At 37.0% G+C, this 17,591-nt stretch overlaps 3 protein-coding genes across 4 annotated transcripts; all 3 read left to right on the plus strand.

Annotated features, from left to right (window-relative positions):
• The first annotated feature begins 393 nt into the window (after positions 1-393).
• On the plus strand, positions 394-2,814 carry LOC125469378 (protein CANDIDATE G-PROTEIN COUPLED RECEPTOR 7-like). The gene is made up of 2 exons (XM_048566641.1): positions 394-1,906; positions 2,526-2,814. The coding sequence occupies exon 1, from the start codon at positions 527-529 to the stop codon at positions 1,850-1,852; it is 1,326 nt and encodes a 441-aa protein (XP_048422598.1). The 5' UTR covers positions 394-526; the 3' UTR covers positions 1,853-1,906; positions 2,526-2,814.
• A 4,722-nt stretch (positions 2,815-7,536) lies between these two features.
• Positions 7,537-8,967, plus strand: LOC103950795 (protein BRANCHLESS TRICHOME). 2 transcript variants are annotated; one of them, XM_048566643.1, is made up of 2 exons: positions 7,537-8,264; positions 8,353-8,615. In XM_048566643.1, the coding sequence occupies exons 1-2, from the start codon at positions 7,586-7,588 to the stop codon at positions 8,478-8,480; spliced, it is 807 nt and encodes a 268-aa protein (XP_048422600.1). In that variant the 5' UTR covers positions 7,537-7,585; the 3' UTR covers positions 8,481-8,615. The 2 variants fall into 2 exon arrangements, with proteins under 2 accessions (XP_048422600.1, XP_048422599.1); XM_048566642.1 differs by having other exon boundaries at positions 7,537-8,967.
• Positions 8,968-13,703: 4,736 nt separating this feature from the next.
• LOC125469341 (growth-regulating factor 8-like) lies at positions 13,704-16,537 on the plus strand. Its single transcript, XM_048566572.1, has 4 exons — positions 13,704-14,382; positions 14,517-14,660; positions 14,884-15,217; positions 15,811-16,537. The coding sequence occupies exons 1-4, from the start codon at positions 14,016-14,018 to the stop codon at positions 16,412-16,414; spliced, it is 1,449 nt and encodes a 482-aa protein (XP_048422529.1). The 5' UTR covers positions 13,704-14,015; the 3' UTR covers positions 16,415-16,537.
• Positions 16,538-17,591: the final 1,054 nt, after the last annotated feature.

Below are 17,591 nucleotides of genomic sequence, written 5' to 3' on the forward strand. Positions count from 1 at the left end.
ACAATCGCAAATTTGGTTAACCAGACAATAACGCATCCCCAAATGAATGTTAACCTCCAGCTTCAAACCAAGAAATCAAACCAACTAAGGCAACAAAGTAAGGACTCGTTTGGACAGTGTTTTTAAATAACTGAAAACATTTTTTGAGAATGTTTTTTAAACTAATTCCTAACAAAAATATAAGGTCATTATAAAAAAACATTTGAAGTAATGCAGGTAACTGATGCTTCTTGAACGAACCACTTAAATGCTTTTAGATCTCAAAAATATTTTCTCTCAAAGCGTCTTCGTCACAGCACATCTTCAACTGAGTCCTTAATTGCAATTAAACAAAAAAAAAACCCCAACCAAAAGGGAAAAAAAAAAAAAAGAAGAAGAAAGAAAATAGAATCTCACAAGAAAAAAAAAAAAAAAAAAAAAGGGAAAAAGAAAACAAAGCAAGAGGACAAGTCATCTTCTCCATTCGACGATTAAATCTCAGCAGTTCACACACAGAGATTTGCAGTCCCATAACCGACCCAAAACGATGTCGTTCGCCCCTCGCCAATTCCCACTTTTCCTCCTCTTCTCTCTTCTCGCCTTCTTCTCTCTCTGCTCCGCCGAGATCCGATTCTCCTCGATCCGGTCCGACTGGCGCCCAATCATCCCCTTCGATGAGTTCGGCTTCACCCACAAGGGCCTCCTGGAGCTCAACGTCTCCAACATCTTCCTCTTGGATCTTCCCCAACCGGATCCGGACCTCTCCAAAGTCGGATTCTTCCTCTGCACCCGCGATTCCTGGATCCACGTCTTCCAGCAGCTCGAGGAGCGTGAAATCCGCTGCGCCCTCGATTCGACCCTCGTCAAGCCCGTCTACACCTTCAAATCCCTGAACGGCGGCGATCGATTCTCCACCGTCTTCTCCGAGACCGACGCCGATCAGTACACCCTCCTCTTCGCCAACTGTCTCCAGCCGCTCAAGGTCTCCATGGACGTCAAATCGGCGTCGTACAACCTCGAGGGGAGGAAGAACGACCGCCGTGATTACCTATCCGCCGGTAAAACCATTCTCCCTAGCATTTACTTCCTGTTCTCTTTAGTCTACGCCTCTCTCGCCGGACTTTGGGTTTTCGTGCTTTACGAAAAACGACTTACCGTTTTTAGAATCCATTTCTTTATGCTCGCTGTCGTAATTCTCAAGGCCTTTAACTTGCTCTGTGAGGCGGAGGACAAGTCGTATATCAAGCGCACCGGTAGCGCTCACGGCTGGGATGTGTTGTTCTATATATTCAGCTTCTTAAAGGGTGTCACATTGTTTACTTTAATTGTTTTGATCGGAACCGGGTGGTCGTTTTTGAAACCCTTTTTGCAAGATAAGGAGAAGAAGGTGTTGATGATTGTGATTCCGCTTCAGGTGATAGCTAACATTGCGCAGGTTGTGATTGACGAGACCGGGCCTTTCGGGCATGATTGGGTTACTTGGAAGCAGGTGTTTCTGCTTGTCGATGTTGTTTGCTGCTGCGCAGTGTTGTTCCCGATTGTGTGGTCTATTAAAAACTTGAGGGAGGCGGCCAGGACCGATGGGAAAGCTGCGGTGAATTTGATGAAGCTGACTCTGTTCAGGCAGTATTACATTGTGGTTATATGCTACATTTACTTTACAAGAGTTGTAGTTTATGCATTGGAGACCATCACATCGTACCGGTACCTTTGGACCAGTGTGGTTGCTGCGGAGTTGGCCACGCTTGCTTTCTATGTGTTTACGGGGTACAAGTTCAAGCCGGAGGCGCACAATCCTTACTTTGTGATCGATGATGAGGAGGAAGAGGCTGCAGCTGAGCAGCTGAAGCTTGACGATGAGTTTGAATTGTGATTTAGTGTAGAGATGAAGGAAGATGGTGCCCTTGATCCAATTGGGAAGACCAAGGTAGAGTTTCGTTCATCACAGTGGGATATAGTTTGTGTGTTTTTTAGGTTTCATGTTGTTGACTGCCTGTTTTTTCTTATAATTCAAGTTAGTAGTTAATAGGATAATGTCACACCCTCGTAAATTTTTATGTGAATCGAAGAATATGTGTAACTACCAAAAAATAATGTCTGGCATGAATTTTTGCAAAATGGGTGCGTTATTTCATCATTTTTTTTTTCTTTTCGAATTTTACTTTTGTGGAGCCCTTTGATTCTGCATAAATTTGGTTCATGGTGGAGTGGCTACTTCTGCGAAGTGTATAGTTTTCATGTGGTAGAGAGGGGATTTGGAAAACAGAAACATGATCAATCTAGCCTTAATGGAAGAGAATAGAGATTATAAACCACACAAAGTGATCAAAGATTAATCAGTCCAATCATTTGCAATTTGGGATTGTTGTATGGTGTCGTTTGCATTGATCTTCTTGTGTATCAAATGACGGCATCATTTACTATTGTGTCCTTTGATTTCGCAATTTTTGTTATAACTGATTTCTTTATATTAAGCATCGTGAGATATAGCTAGTGTCTAACTTACCTGCGTACTAGAATTACTGTTGAATGCAAAATTGATACAGGTTAGTGGATGAAAAACGTAATTTGCGTTGTGGCTACGCTTCCTTGCTTCTTCCGTTTCCTTTTGATTTTGGAGTATAAGAGCTCGAGCATTTTTCTCGGTAAGGTGTATCAGTTTTTTCTTAAATTGTGATTACATATTTGCATCAGTCAATTTAGAATTTGTGCAACTTGAAATGATTCTTCTGTGCATGATTATACTGGTAGAAGGCATGTTCCATCCTGTGTTATTATTCAACTATATAAAATTATAACACTAATCTACCCAGAATCAAGCCCTACTTATCTCTAGTTTCATATTGTGTTTATTTCGTTTTCGGCATCCTTATTTTAGTAAATGCTCATGGAGTTGATCTAGATTTCGAATCTTCAAGTATGTGTGTGGCACTACGTCAATTGCTTTTATTTTTATTACAAAAGCAATGTTATTACTGCCACTTAGTACTACGGTCTGGTAATATTCTTCTTCCTTGGAAGTGAGAGATCTTAGGTTCGAATCTCGTGGATGGTGAATTTGATACCAAATTAGGTTGCCTATTGTGTGGTTTTGCCGAACTTCCTCTTCCCCTAGTGTAAAAATAAACATAATATTGTATAAGCCCATTTCTAACCTCACATTTGATAGATTGTCCAAACAAACGTCTTGTTTCGTTACGATGAAAAGAAATCGAACCTCCATCTTTATTTAATCGTGACTCATTTTCCATGTTCCATCATCACTTGATCTTATTAGCTATACCAGTGACTTTCAGGGTTTCAATCTCAACGTTTGCACTTCAAAATAGTCGTCCGTTCTTCTGCTATTGTTCTCCAAATTAAAAATTGAATAACAAAAGTACATCATGACTATTTTGGATTACGAGTGATGGCTCCATCCAGGCTGAGACTTATTTATAACTGGAATCATATTAGGTATCGTAAGATCATGTCAATTTTAAAATAGTGTATGATGTACTTCTTTTAAAGTTTTTTTCTGCATTCGATATGTGAAATTTTAAATTATAATAAACGCCTTAAACCAATAAAAAGCATGGTCAACCAACAACCACTTATAATAAATATTTAAATCAATAATAAATTAATAAAAAACATTTAAAAATTATTAAAAAAATATTTAAAGCTATTGTCAAATTTGAGAGCTAGGGGATTTTTGCTAATGCATGTTATGCCACATAAGAATGGGCATTTGGGTTGGAAAACACGTGTGTTGTCTTATTTTATTTTATTGTTAATTTGAACTTTTTGACATCTCATTTGAAGATGTTCTAAGTCTTGTGTGCGTTACTTTAAGAATTTCATTTTTCTGCCTAAAAAGCTAGGAATTTTCCACAGAATTTTTAGGATCCAATAGGTATGTGTACTAATGGACCAAAATAACAAGTTATAATTGAGCAAACATCTGAATTTTGGAATATAAGGGCATGTGAATGTAAGGGTTTCTCCTTAGAACATGGGAATATTACTAGTGTACATGGCATCGCCATTTCATGATCATCATATTTAATGGAACTCTTAGAGCATCTCTAGAGATGTTAATTAGACGAAATAATATTTGGCTACTCAAAGATGAATAGGAACTCCTTCTTAAGAGTCATAGAGTTTTGTGTTTATGATTAGAACTCTTCATATTATGAATCATAATATGAAGATCTATGCAAAAAATAAATTAAAACTAAGATTTTTTTAGTCAATCTATTGTAGCAAATACATAGACGGTTCGTAATGCTTTTACCAATATTGTTCATTTGTTTTAAACAGTTTGATTACTAAACAATCTTAATTTTAATTGATTTTTTGCAGAGCCGATTTTTATAGGGTGATTTATAATATAAACGGTTTTGATTATAAAAACGAAGTTCTCTAAATAGATAACAAACAATTTTGAGAAATTTTGAGTAGAGATTCCTACTAATCTTTGAATACCCAAGTATTGTTCAATTAGACGGAAAAGACATCAATGGTTTCTCAAAAGGAGATGTCATAATTGAAATGACAGCTAGTTATTTGACTACTTGCTTTGTAGCGGTTTCTTTTTTTTTTTTTTTTTTTTTTCAACAAACAAAATGAAGTCAATTTATTATTTAATGTGTGGGGTCCATAATTCACCAATAGGTTTGGAACTTTTAACTATATTAAATTACTTTTTCTTAAAAACTATAGTTGTGGTGACCAATATATAATAAAATAGTAAGTTAACACACTCATTGGAATAAAAGAAATATGACATCACTTTCAACTTGCCATATCATCCTTCAAATTAAATTTTGACAATTCAAATTTGAGCCTTTTCGAAGGTGTCAAATATTGAACATCAAATTTCAATTTGGTGATCTACATGTTAAATTTACACTCCAACCAATGTGTCTAATTATTATTTTATATTTTAATATATTAATTTTTCAAATCATAGAAATGCCAAAAGAAAATATAAATAGCTACACTTATACGAATGAGGATCGTAGAGATCCTTAAATCGTGTCCATTCATCATACATTGTGAGATAAGCTTTCATTAGATACTGTTCATATTTAATTTTAAATAAAAGTAAATAATTTATGAACATATAATGTACGATAAACATACATGATTTGAGAATCCTTAAGTTCCTCACGAAGAGGATCCTCATCTCACTTATACCAACCATTCATTGCATGGCTAGTCCAAAAGTTTTTATAAAAAAAATAAAGCAATTAAAATAATCAAAGTTTCACCTATACATATAATCCTGACATATCTCTAATTAAAATAAAAATAATAAAAAACAAAAAAAAATTTCCCACTCCCACGTTCTCTATCACTCTCTTCCTCTCTCTTTCTATTTCAAAAAAATAAAATAAAATAAAATCTCACATTTTGTGTGTGCCCATATGCTAGTAATAATAATGATAATGATAATATTAATAATAATAGTAATAGTAATAATATTAATATTTTGCAAATTGCAAGGATACCCTTACATATTTTACAAAATTATAATATTTGCTCCTACATTATTGTCTTTAATAATTATTATCTCACATTAAATACCATATTATTTTTAGGCATTTAATATATTCATATCAATTTATATAAAAGCACAGCAATATTTACCAAACACTCAGACACTGTTTTTTTTTTTTTTTTTTTTTTGTTAAAAACACTTTTATAAAAAAAATGTTTACCAAATACTCAACAACTTTATTTTACAGCTGTTTATTCTCATAACACAGCATAAACATTTTTTTTTTTTTAAAACACAGTAATACCAAACTAGCCCTAAATGGAAAACTTTACAAAAGGGCTCCTGAAAATAACTTTGATGGTTCAGTTATGAACTCTGCAACTACAATTGGTTTTATAATTACGAACGAAGATGAAACTTCGACTGTGGTTTGAGCTCGTTGTCTGGGGGATAACACAATCTTCATTACTGAAGGTTTTGCCTTTACAGACGCTCTTTGGATGGCAAACGGAAGAAGCTTTGCGATGCAGTAATTTAGTTGAGTGAAGAAAGATATATCCTCAATTGTAGCATACAGCAAATAAAACATATCGTGAAGTTGAGTGAAGAGCAATTCAAGAGGCTTAAAACAAAAAAAATTCAGCCCTTGCATATTTGTGCTCCAACCTCTGATTTGGACCCGCAACACATTGTTTCAAGGAGAACAACATCGAGAGCTAAAATTTTGTTCTTGACGATGTTTGGAAATTTTTTATTTTGTGTTTTTCTAGAGTTTGAAGTAGGTTCTAAAAGAAAGTGCAACAACAAAAGTACGTAAGGAGAGATTGAGACATGCTCATTATCGTGTTACAACCGATATAAAAAGTTTTGAAGGTGCATAGGGTACATCTAAGTGTTCTTTTTTTTTTCTTTTTTTTTTTTTTTTTTTTGTTTGAACAAAAGGGTACATCTAAATGTTAGGTTGGGAGTAATCAAATAATTTGGTTACTATTGAAAACCAAAGGAGGGGGCCATGGATTGAGTAAACAATTAAACAAGCAACACAAAGGGAGACCAACCATGTGGTGCTTGTACAATGTCCTTTCTCCATTAACTTTCATTAGTAGTCGGATTATATAAAATTGTTATTCATGACTGAATTATAAATTAAATATTAATTAACGTATTTATTTTTTATTAGTAATTTATCACATAATATACAAATTTAATCTACAAATTGATAAGCACGCATTACTCAAAAAAACTAGCCTATGATACCATTCAATTGTGCTGACCATGACAGCCTGGCATGTAGGTGAGCTCATTACATTGCACCACTATTTTAAGTCACTCCGAGTTTAAAGGAGAGGTGAACCATTAATAAGGAGAGTGAGAGAGACCAATTTAATGAGAAGTTTTATCATTATGATTTATGTGACATCGCTATGTAGTTTTTTTTTTTGTTTTTTAAGTACATCGATATTTTTACAATAGAGAGAGAGAGAGTTTGGTTTAGTCATACAATGGGCAACCTAATTTGGTATCGAATTCGTAATCTACGAGATTTGAACCTAAGATCTCTTCACTTCTAAGTGAAGAGGAATACCATCAAACCGTAGTACTGAGTGATCGCTATATAGTATTATGTATCAAGTATACTCATATTAGCATATTTAATAGAGATGAAAGCTATTTTGGAATGGGCATTTTATATTCTTACTGTCTGAAAATTCTCTAAAAGCTAGTACGTAATTATCTTGGTCCAAAAATGCAAGTAAAAATACAAATCTACTCCTTTTTTTTTATTTGTTAGTATCTTTACATATTTGTATTAACTGTAATACTCATATTATAACACGTCAACTAATAACAACATGCGACGGTGTGATTATCACATTTAAAAATTTCTCTAATTTAAGGTCACCTCAAATGTGATTTGATATTATTTTTTTTCTTTGACACAGTACATCCTCATCTCCAAAGTACCTTCTCTCAGATTAAATGGGCCTACCCCAATTGCCTTCCTGGCTGAAATAGTCCCCCTAGAAGAAAAAAAAAAGAGGTAGAAAGAAAGCAGCAGCCAAAAAAGGGATTTAAGAAGGAAAAAGACCACACAAAAGAAAAGAAGATAGGTAGGAGGAGATGTTCATGATGATGGGCACCAGTACTACTACTACTCCTAGCCCAGAAAATATCAGAAATATTGAAACCACCACCTCCACTTTCCCAACCTGGAAACTTTACGAAAACCCTTCATATAATTCTCAAAAACTTCATCAAAATCCACTCCCACGACAACAAAACCAGCAGCAGCAGTGCCGAAACTTTAGCAACAAGCAACAAGAAGTCCACCACTGCCTGCACCTCCCCATCTCCGCCCGGAAGCTCGCCGCTTCCTTCTGGGATCTCACCTTCTTCAAGCCGGCAATGGAGTCCGAGATGGATTACACGCGAGCCCAGATCACCGAAATGAAAGCGAAGCTCAAATACGAGCGAAAAGCGCGCAAGAAGGTGGAGAGTTCAAACAAGATGCTGGCAAAAGAGTTGGGGGAGGAGAGAAGGTTGAGAGAAGCGATCGAGAGGGTTTGCGAGGAGCTTGCCAGAGAGATTTCTTTCGGGAAGTCGGAGATCATTAGGAATAGGAAAGAGATCGAGGAGGAGAGGAAAATGCTTCGAATGGTGGAGATGCTGAGAGAGGAGAGGCTTCAGATGAAGCTCACCGAGGCGAGGCTTCTGTTCGAAGAGAAGGTGTTAGAACTGGAGGGGTGTAAACAAATGTTAAGCGCCGCAGAGAACTCACATTTCAAGATCAAACACAAGAGTGAGTACGCTAATGTTGCTAGTTTTAATAATTCGAGTGAAAAGTCTGGTGCTTTTAGTGGTGATCGAAACAATGACTCTGTTTCCAGTTTTTCTACTGCAACTTCAAGGGAAGTGCTTTTGGGTGAGAAAGCAGCTTTTAGTGAAAACAGTGGAGGTTTTTCATCAATGGCGGTTCAGAAAAGATCCTCACCAGAACCAGAAAATCCTCACATAAAGAGAGGGATCAAAGGATTTGTTGAATTCCCAAGAGTTGTCAGAGCAATTGGATCAAAAAGTAGGCATTGGGGTACAAAGCTGGAATGCCAAAAAGCTCAGCTCAGAATTCTGATGAAGCAAAAGAGCCCCATTAGATCCAATAGTTTCACTATTAGTTGAAAGATCATAATGTGAAATGGAAAATCGACCAAAATAATCGTTTTTTTAAATTTTAATTGCTGGAAATGATTAGTTTCTCAGTATGTCTCAATATGTCGTCCATATCTATTCGTTTTGCCATCCATTTTTATGGTTATGTCATTGATCAATCCAGCAATTAAGATTTGATTTCTGATTACTTTAGTCGATTTCTCATGTTAATTTATTCTTGATTATCTTTTTCTTATGTGGATTGTTGAAAGAGTGGTATGATTTTGTGCTTATTGTACATTTTATTGTATGATGAAATTAATCAGAAAAAAAAAAAAAAAGGCTTGCTTTGGATCTGATCCAACTTCAAAAATTTTGTAGACTTTTATAGTAAATGTGTGATGCTTTTGACTTGTGAAGAACACATACACATGCTTCAATTTTAGTCCACTCAAGTGTGTGTTTGTACATTTTTGAGTTTTGAAGACACTTACACATGCACTGATATGTACAAGCTTCATTTTTTATTTCACTTGAGACGCTGCATTTTTAGTAAATGAATAATTATATGGTTTATAAAACAGATTATATGGAAAATTGAGCAGGCGGAGGAATGAGACCTCGTGGGGGTGGAGGTGGTTCTAAGGAAGAAAACGAGGAAAGTTGTGAAATCATGTTTCCGAATTTCACTGTTATAATCTACGTATTTGTAGTATTGAGATTTTATATTATTTTTTGAGAATTTATATTAGTTTATTTGAAATTAGATTTCAATTAAACTAGTTACGAAGAGTGAAGTTTGGAAAATTATTATTTACTCGTTGACCTTTTGAAGTCACAAGTAACGTTTTCGAATAGGTCTCGAAGCCACGAGTGCATAAGCAAAAGCTGTTGGCGAGTTCGAATTATAACGGTATAGTTACGGACATTTGAAGTTGTGAAACTATAGATTGTGGGAATTATTTTAATTTCCACTTAGGGGTAAAAAGGCCCAAACACTTTTTGGGATGAAGGGACAGGCCATTATAAGTGGAAATGGGCAAAAATTAGATGGGGGAATTTGTTTCCATTCGGCTAACTAGGCACCATAACACCACATCTTCAGCCGATCCAAACTCAGCCATCTTCCACCATATTTTCAGGTAATCTTCAACCATCCCACACCTGCCACATCTTCCATCAGCTTCCATCTTCCATCTCCACCAAAAATCAAGGGTTTTAAGGCCTAATTCGGATAGAACTCCATAGGAGAAACTGGGGGTTCTCGACGATGAATTGTTGTTTCGGAGAGCATCACCATTCATCATCACCCTTAATCAACTTCCCTTGGACCCAGGAACTTGACCCAATAGGTTGTAAGGGCATTGGAACATCGAGGAAATCGAATTGAAGAACATCCACCTTAGGGTTTTCGGCGGTTCGTGGCCAGTTTGAGGTGTTTTCCGGCCAAATTGGCCTTGGGCGTAGGTATAAAGTTTACTCTACTTGTTGAGATCTTCATTCTTGTAAAATTTAAGAATTTTTGGAAAAAGTCGAATTTTTCGATATGTAACATTTGATTTAAGAAATGTTGTTGGTTGAATATATTTTCGATAAGGTCTGCCACTTGAATATTCTAACAATTGACAATCTTACCATTGAGTTGACACCAAATTTTAGTATGCTATTGTAGATATGGTTTACGGACCTTAGGGAATTACTAGTGAAAATCTAGTGGGCCTATATTGGTTAGATAGTGACTTGAATATATGAAATATGATTATTATCTTAAATTTTTATATTAGTATCATTTGTGAATATGAATTGGTCTTATAATTATGATTTCTATTGAAATGTGAATTTTATATATTTAGCCATAGACCTATGCTAATTAACTATGATTTGGCTTGTGTATTGTTGATGTTTGTGATATATATGTGTTTAATTAACATTTTAATAATGTGAATGATAATTATGATGAATGTTATGATAATTATGGGATCTAAATATTGTTTGATAATTATTTGGATATGCTTGCCAACTGAATACCTATTTGAACTTGGCACTATTACCTAACATGAGATGGAGATGGAAGTCGGGAGATGAGTTAGGTACTTTATTAGATTTTTAGTAGAAATAGTAATTAAGGGAATTCTTTGTGTTGTGCTCCATCTGACTAGATGCTAGTCGATATGTGGAATTGATAGCACGTATGCGTATAATTATGTTTAATGTGTGATGATGAGATTGCACCACATAGTTATGGTACATGGATGGTCATACTTGGTATATCCGTGATGGGGGGACCATATGTATTCAGAGGTGATCATGCTTGGTATATCCACGATGGGTGATCACTGCCTGCACGATGAGTTTATGCCTATGGTTCTACTCGGTATATCCGCGATGGGGGACCATACGCATTCTAGAGGCGATGATGATTAGTTGTACATGGTACATTTTGGGCTCATATTTGGTTTGGTTCCGTTGAGTGGTTCGGAACCTGAGGTTGTTGAATTTCGTGGAGTGGCCTAAAATCCCATTGTTTGGAGAAGTAGGCTTGGCTTAACTATGTCACTCTAGCCTTAGTTATATATATATTTGTGTCAATGGTTTCTAGAGTCTTGTGAATTGAGTTAGAAAAGATGTTGGACGTCTGAGTGACTCCTTCAGGATTTTCTATGATTCGATTATGATTTCATAAGGTATAAATTTAGAAGATATGAGAATGATTGTTATTACTTTGATCAAATTAATTAATTAATGCGGCTATATGATGGTTTTGTGTTTAGTCGGCTCTTAAATATGATGTGTGTTGTGAATTGCGATATCATGATGAAACATAATGATTTATATGTTGGATGTGAGAGAAATCATGTTTTCATGGAGATTGGTTATGTAGCCTGAGTCCAAGAATTATATGTTGTCAGGTTATATTGAATGATTGAGCAATACTAAGCTTTTTTGCTTGAACTTAGTGGAATAAACGTCTAATTTTGTGATAGTGAACTACGAATGGCTTGATCCCTATTGAGGGTACGTAGGCAGTCTAACGAGGAGGTTAGATGCAGCCATAAGGTAAATGAAAAATTTCTTTGCAATTTGATTCTCGAATTGTGATTTGCCATATTCCTGAGACGGTGAGTGGAATAAACGTCTGATTTTGTGATAGTGAACTACGAATGGCTTGATCTCTATTAAGGGTACGTAGACAGTCTAACGAGGAGGTTAGATGCAGCCATAAGGTAAACGAAAAATTTCTTTGCAATTTGATTCTCGAATTGTGATTTGCCATATTCCTGAGACGGGGTATGTGAGATATACAAGTAATTGGGTGACGTCACGTGTCGATCCTGGACGTATGTTGGGATTGGAGTGTGACAAAAGCTAATGCGACGAAATGGGTGGAGATGGAAGATGCGGCCATAGATAAAGTGGGTTGGAGCTGAATCTGGGTGGGGATTGAGCAATGGGGTTTCTAGGGCTTGGGATGATGCTCATTTGCAATTAAAGGTGAATTTCTTTGGTTTTTTTAGGGTTTGGAAGTGGAAGAAAGCAGAGGAGGAGGGTAAAAAATATGAAGGGTCCGCAGCGACGACGAGTACTGAGAGGTGGACGACAGCGGAGGCTTGCTGATGAATCTCAAGTCATTGTGCTTAAAGATGGGTTCTGGAGGTTCGTGACGGCGAAGAAGAAGGAATTGGAGGCTCTGAGGTCGCAGATGCCTCTGGCTTTGGGTGATTGTGTCGATCTGGCAAAGTTCGTGATGGAGGTGATATCGGAGGTTTTCTGGTGGACGATAGAGTAGAGAGGAGTGATATGGGGTATTAAAAGGAAAGGGGTTGCAGAGGAAAGAATGAGAGGGAGGGGGTTGGGGGGAGGTAAAAGACGATGTATGTGTTTTTATTTTTTTTAGATTTTTAAATTTCACGTGCGCTTTAATGACACGTGGCCTCCAGTTATTATCCACATGGACACTACGTCATCGATTAACGGCAGAGTTAACAGCTTGACTAACGGATGTATGAGACTGTCCCAAAATTTACACTTTAGGTATGATTCTGAGACAAAAAAAATTTGATTTACTAAATGTTGAAAACCATGAAACATGAAGATAGTAAACAGATATTTACCCAAAGAAATACTATAATTAATAACAGTAAGATTTAACCCCTAACTAAACTGAAAGTTAACATATATATATATATATATATATATTTTTTTTTTTTTTTTGAAATTAAATTTTAAAAAATTGATGACCCTTGGATTGGCTGAGATTTAATCTCAGCAGTCCAATGATTTTCTCTGCCCTAAATCAAACTTTCTCTCATTCTCAAAGGCTCAAATCAAAGCAATTGCTATTTCTCTATCTCTCTCTCTCTCTCTTTCTCTCGCTGAACTCTCGAAATTCAGTCTCGAACCTCAACTATGGCCAACCATGAGTCCACAACCACCCTTTCCAGTCTCCCTTCACCACACCATTGTCACCACATATGACCTAGTAACCCATCACCAGTCGATTTGCTAGTTTTGTCTCCGATTCTCTCTCTGGATCGACCGAATCTCGAGTCTTAATTGAAGTAATTGTTGATTCTTTCAAATTATTTTCAAAACATAGGGTTTTACTTCGAAATAATTTTCGAATTAAGATCGGTTTCGTTTTTTCAATTTGGGGTTTGTGAAAATTGGAGTTTTTTTTGTTTTAAATGAGTTTTCGAAGTAATATTATATGACAATGTTGTATGTCTAGATTTAGAAGAAAAAAAAAATATCTTAATAGGTCATAACGAGTTAAGTCATTTTACATGTTAGGTAAAATAATCCGACCTGTTAATAACCTATTAAAATAACATGTGTTACATAAAAGTAACACGAACATAACAAACATAACTCGTTTGCTAGATCTAGATATACATGTTGTTTGCAAGTACTGGCCTCTATTTATTACCATATTGAAGTCCAATCTCACTCGTTGGTACCTATAATCTCCTGCTTTTGGAAACTTAACACTGTTTGATTAGACGTGAAGTAAACGTTATGTGCCACATAGAGATCGAGAGAGAGAGAGGGGGCCTTGTTGCCAGCTGCTTTTACGAGTTTTGTCCTTATTTATAAGAGGAAGTTATGTTGGAAGCTTGGGTAGCAAAGCGCAACGCATGGCTAAAATGGCGGCACCACCATACTCTAGCAAAACCCCCCACCACACCACCACACTCACACACAGTAGAGAGAGAGCTAGCGTGGGTTGTATTTAAGGCTATTTTGTGTGTGAGAGAGAGAGAGGGAGAGAGAGCTAGCGTGGGTTGTATTTAATGCTATTTTCCTTTTGGGGTTTTGTGCGTTTGGACATTGAGGAGGAAGGCAGTGAGAGAAAAGCTGTTTATTTAAAAAAAAAAATTTCAATTTCTGAATTTGATTTCATATCATGGGACAAAGAAATGGGTTTGCTGAGAAGGGAGCAGCAGCAGAAACAGAGTGGCTGGGTTTGATGATGCAAAAATCCCAGCAAACCCAACAAACCCAGCAATCATTTCCTCGGAAGAAAACGATGATGGTGATGCATCACCATCATCATCATCATGATCCTCTGCTTGCCAGTGCAGGAAGAGAAGCTTGTGGGGTTTGGGATAACAGTCCTGCTTCTGGTGGTGGACTTTTGTTTTGCAACACGAGCAATCCAGTCTCGAGTTGTCCGACTGATTTATATCCTGTCGGTTCTGATTTTGTCCTCCCAAACTCTCTGCAGCACCATCTACCTTGCTCTGATCACAGCCTGGCTTTCAGTTCCACAGGTAGAGTTCCCACCTTTTTCTCTTCACGAAAACAACAAAGATTCCAACTTTAACGAACAGTTTAGTAATTTTCTGGTTTATTTTTTATTTTTTATTTTTTCCTGTTGGGTTTTATAAATTTTGAATTTGAATAGGTGGAATGGTGAATGCGAATGTGAGAGTTCCTTTTACATCAGCTCAAAGGGAAGAGCTTGAGAGACAGACAATGATTTACAAGTACATGGACTCTTCCCCTGCCCCTCCCCAATTACTTTTACCAATTTCCAAGTTCCCAAATTGTAAATATTTCTGCTTTTTTTGTTCATCTTTTTAAATCTTTCTACAATACACTGCAGTATTGCTTACTTCGGCACTTACAGCCGTTACATTCAACCCGTAGGTTGGATCTAACGGCTCTAAGTTCCCGAGAGCTCCGATATATTGTAGACAGACCCCCATCGTTTGGTCATTTTAATTCCTTGTCTTAAAAAAACTTCCTTTGTTGTTTGGTTTTTTGTTTAGTGGTGAAAGGTTCACTGGAGTTGGGGATTTCTGGGAGCTCAGATCCGGAGCCATGGAGGTGCAAAAGAACAGATGGAAAAAAATGGAGGTGTTCCCGAGATGTAGCTTTTGATCAGAAGTATTGTGAGAGACATGCTCACAAGACCAGGAACCGTTCAAGAAAGCCTGTGGATTCCCAAACCCTAAACCCCAACCTCCTCACCACCAACAACAACAACATGAGAAGTCCTAGGTCGAATTTTTTCAGACAAAACAGCATCAGCAGCCAGACAACTCCATTTTCCTGCAACGTGGTTCCTAGTACTGCTGCTGGTGGATCACATGTCCAACCCAGGTGGGTTTGGTTTTGGGTTAGGTTAGGTTTGGGTTCAATTTTGAATGCTCTGAAACATAGGACCCAAACCCATCAAGTTCTGTTGCTTTGTTCTTAATTATTGCCTCTGAATGTGCCAATTAGAGAAAATTACCTATAACAGAATGTCAATATAGCAGTATGTCAAGCCAATCAGTCACTGCAATGTGTTTTTAACGTTTTCACTTGGCGTAACATAACTGGCTTGTGATACAGTCACAGTAGCATCTCATGTTAGGGAAGATGGTTCTAAAGAAACTTACAACAGGAGGCCATTGTAGCGGTGCAATGTGTTTTAACTTTTGCAAGTGACCCTTTGCCACAGTGATAGAAAGGTGTTGAGTCATTGCATGACGGCGGGGGTTCGAACTTTGGCTAATCTAACATCTAACAAAATCTATCATTTGACAACAAAAAGAAAAAGATTTTATTTTTTTACTTGGCATTGCAAGAATGAATTGTGATATTGTAATAATGGCATCCCGTTGCATAAGTTCTCATGTGATTTGGTTCTTTCATGGATGTTTCCATTGTTTTGTGTAATAAATGTTGTTTTTTGTCCTTGACCATGGAAGGTCCTCGGCATGGTTCATGAATGGGGAAGCCCCAGCTGTGGGTGGTTCAAACCAAGAGTGGGAACAAATGATGCCATTCAAGTTGAGCCTAAAGAGGAGCAGCAGCAGCTGCCCCTACACCAAGCCTACTAACACAGATGTGGATATTCCGAAGCAGCAAACTGAAAGCTCACTAAATTTGCACACAGATTGCACGGGTGGAATCCAAGGCCTGCAAACTCAACAGACAAGGCATTTCATCGATGCATGGTCCAAGTCAGCATCAGCAGAGAGAGAAAAAGATAGGGTCTTTGTTTCTTCAAACCAGAAGCTTCCCCTTTCATCTCTCACTCTATCAATGCGTGGTGGGAAAGGAAGCAATGAAGGGAGAGAGAGTACCCAAATGGGGCTTGGAGTTTTGGGGGCAGAGAGGGAAAGTGTTGGGGATTTGAAGTCTCAGTGGACGAACCCAATGTCTTGGATGATGGGGTCACCACCTGGTGGACCATTGGCTGAAGCTTTGTGCCTTGGCATTGCTGGTGGTTCTAATGGCAGCGACAGTGGCTCCACCAGCTATAGGAGCTCACGTGGAGATGGTAGGCAAGAATATGATTTGATTAACTAAATGTTTGATTTGAGGAGGGGCAGTGGTGGTTTGTTTTCACCTAAATATTTGAAGTTTTAGCTTTTGTGTCTTTGACTTTTGAAGTAGATCAAGAATGGGGAAAATAATTGCTGTTTTAGTTGATTTTGTTGCATGCATAATACGCCATTATGTTCCAGATTTTAGAACCACCAAAAAAGAAAATTTTGAATTGTTAAGTTAAATTACTTGCAAGTGTACAAGCGAATATGTAAGAATGAGACCGTACTAATTAAATTTCACTCAATCTAGGATTTCAAGATCGAGGGATTTCAACATAAAAGTTAAAAAAATAAATATTAGACTAATTTGGTTCCACATTACTATTTTCTATTGAATTTGGTTCATTTAATAAATTAAGATTAATCTTAAAGATAATAAAATCAACAAATTTTTCTCAGCAACATAACCCAATTAGTGACTCTACAAAGATAAAATTTGTTATTGTAACATATATATTATTAATTGGGAGTTGGGACTAGAGTTTAGGATTAAAAAACTTAAATGAATTTGGAAGAAATAAAATTAGGCAACTAAAGGCCGTAGAACAACAAATTGTGGTGGGGAATAGGGTAACTTGGGTTTAAAGTTGGAAGGTTGCGACCATTGAGGCTACGAGTTCTTAAATATAATTTGGAGATACTAGAAAAGACCGAAGTTATCGGGCTTTGTAGAGAAAACAGAAATATTTTAGTTTTTAAAATTTTTATGATAACTTGCCTTAAAAACGTTGCCGTTTTGGCTAGGCCTTTTTAAACAAAATTTAAAAACTTTTTCTTCTTATTTGTTATAAGCACTGCTGCCTCCACATCTATGTGGAGGCAACAAGGCACTCCACTACACCTGCCTAAATTGTTGGAGGGTCCCGAAAATCGATCACAAGTGTTTTTTCAGGCTTCCGAAGGTTCCGGGACACCCTCCCCCCCCCCCCCCCTGGCGGGTCCCTATATGGATCCGCTGGCAATTTGTTCAACCTGATCTCATACCCTGCTCAGATGTACGAGATAATGGCAACACCCATGATGCAGATTGCCGAAGCCCTAAACCTCATATTCTACCAAACTTATTCAGCCTTGAAAAACACTTGGTGCTGAAGAATTACCCAAACTAAACAAGCTAACTCATTGCAAACCAAGCGCAATTCGGAAAAATTAAGTAT

Source organism: the organism of the source record quoted next, unplaced genomic scaffold (genome assembly GCF_019419815.1).
Source record: "Pyrus x bretschneideri cultivar Hongxiangsu unplaced genomic scaffold, Pyrus_bretschneideri_v1 Contig42, whole genome shotgun sequence".
Taxonomy (NCBI): Eukaryota; Viridiplantae; Streptophyta; class Magnoliopsida; order Rosales; family Rosaceae; genus Pyrus; species Pyrus x bretschneideri.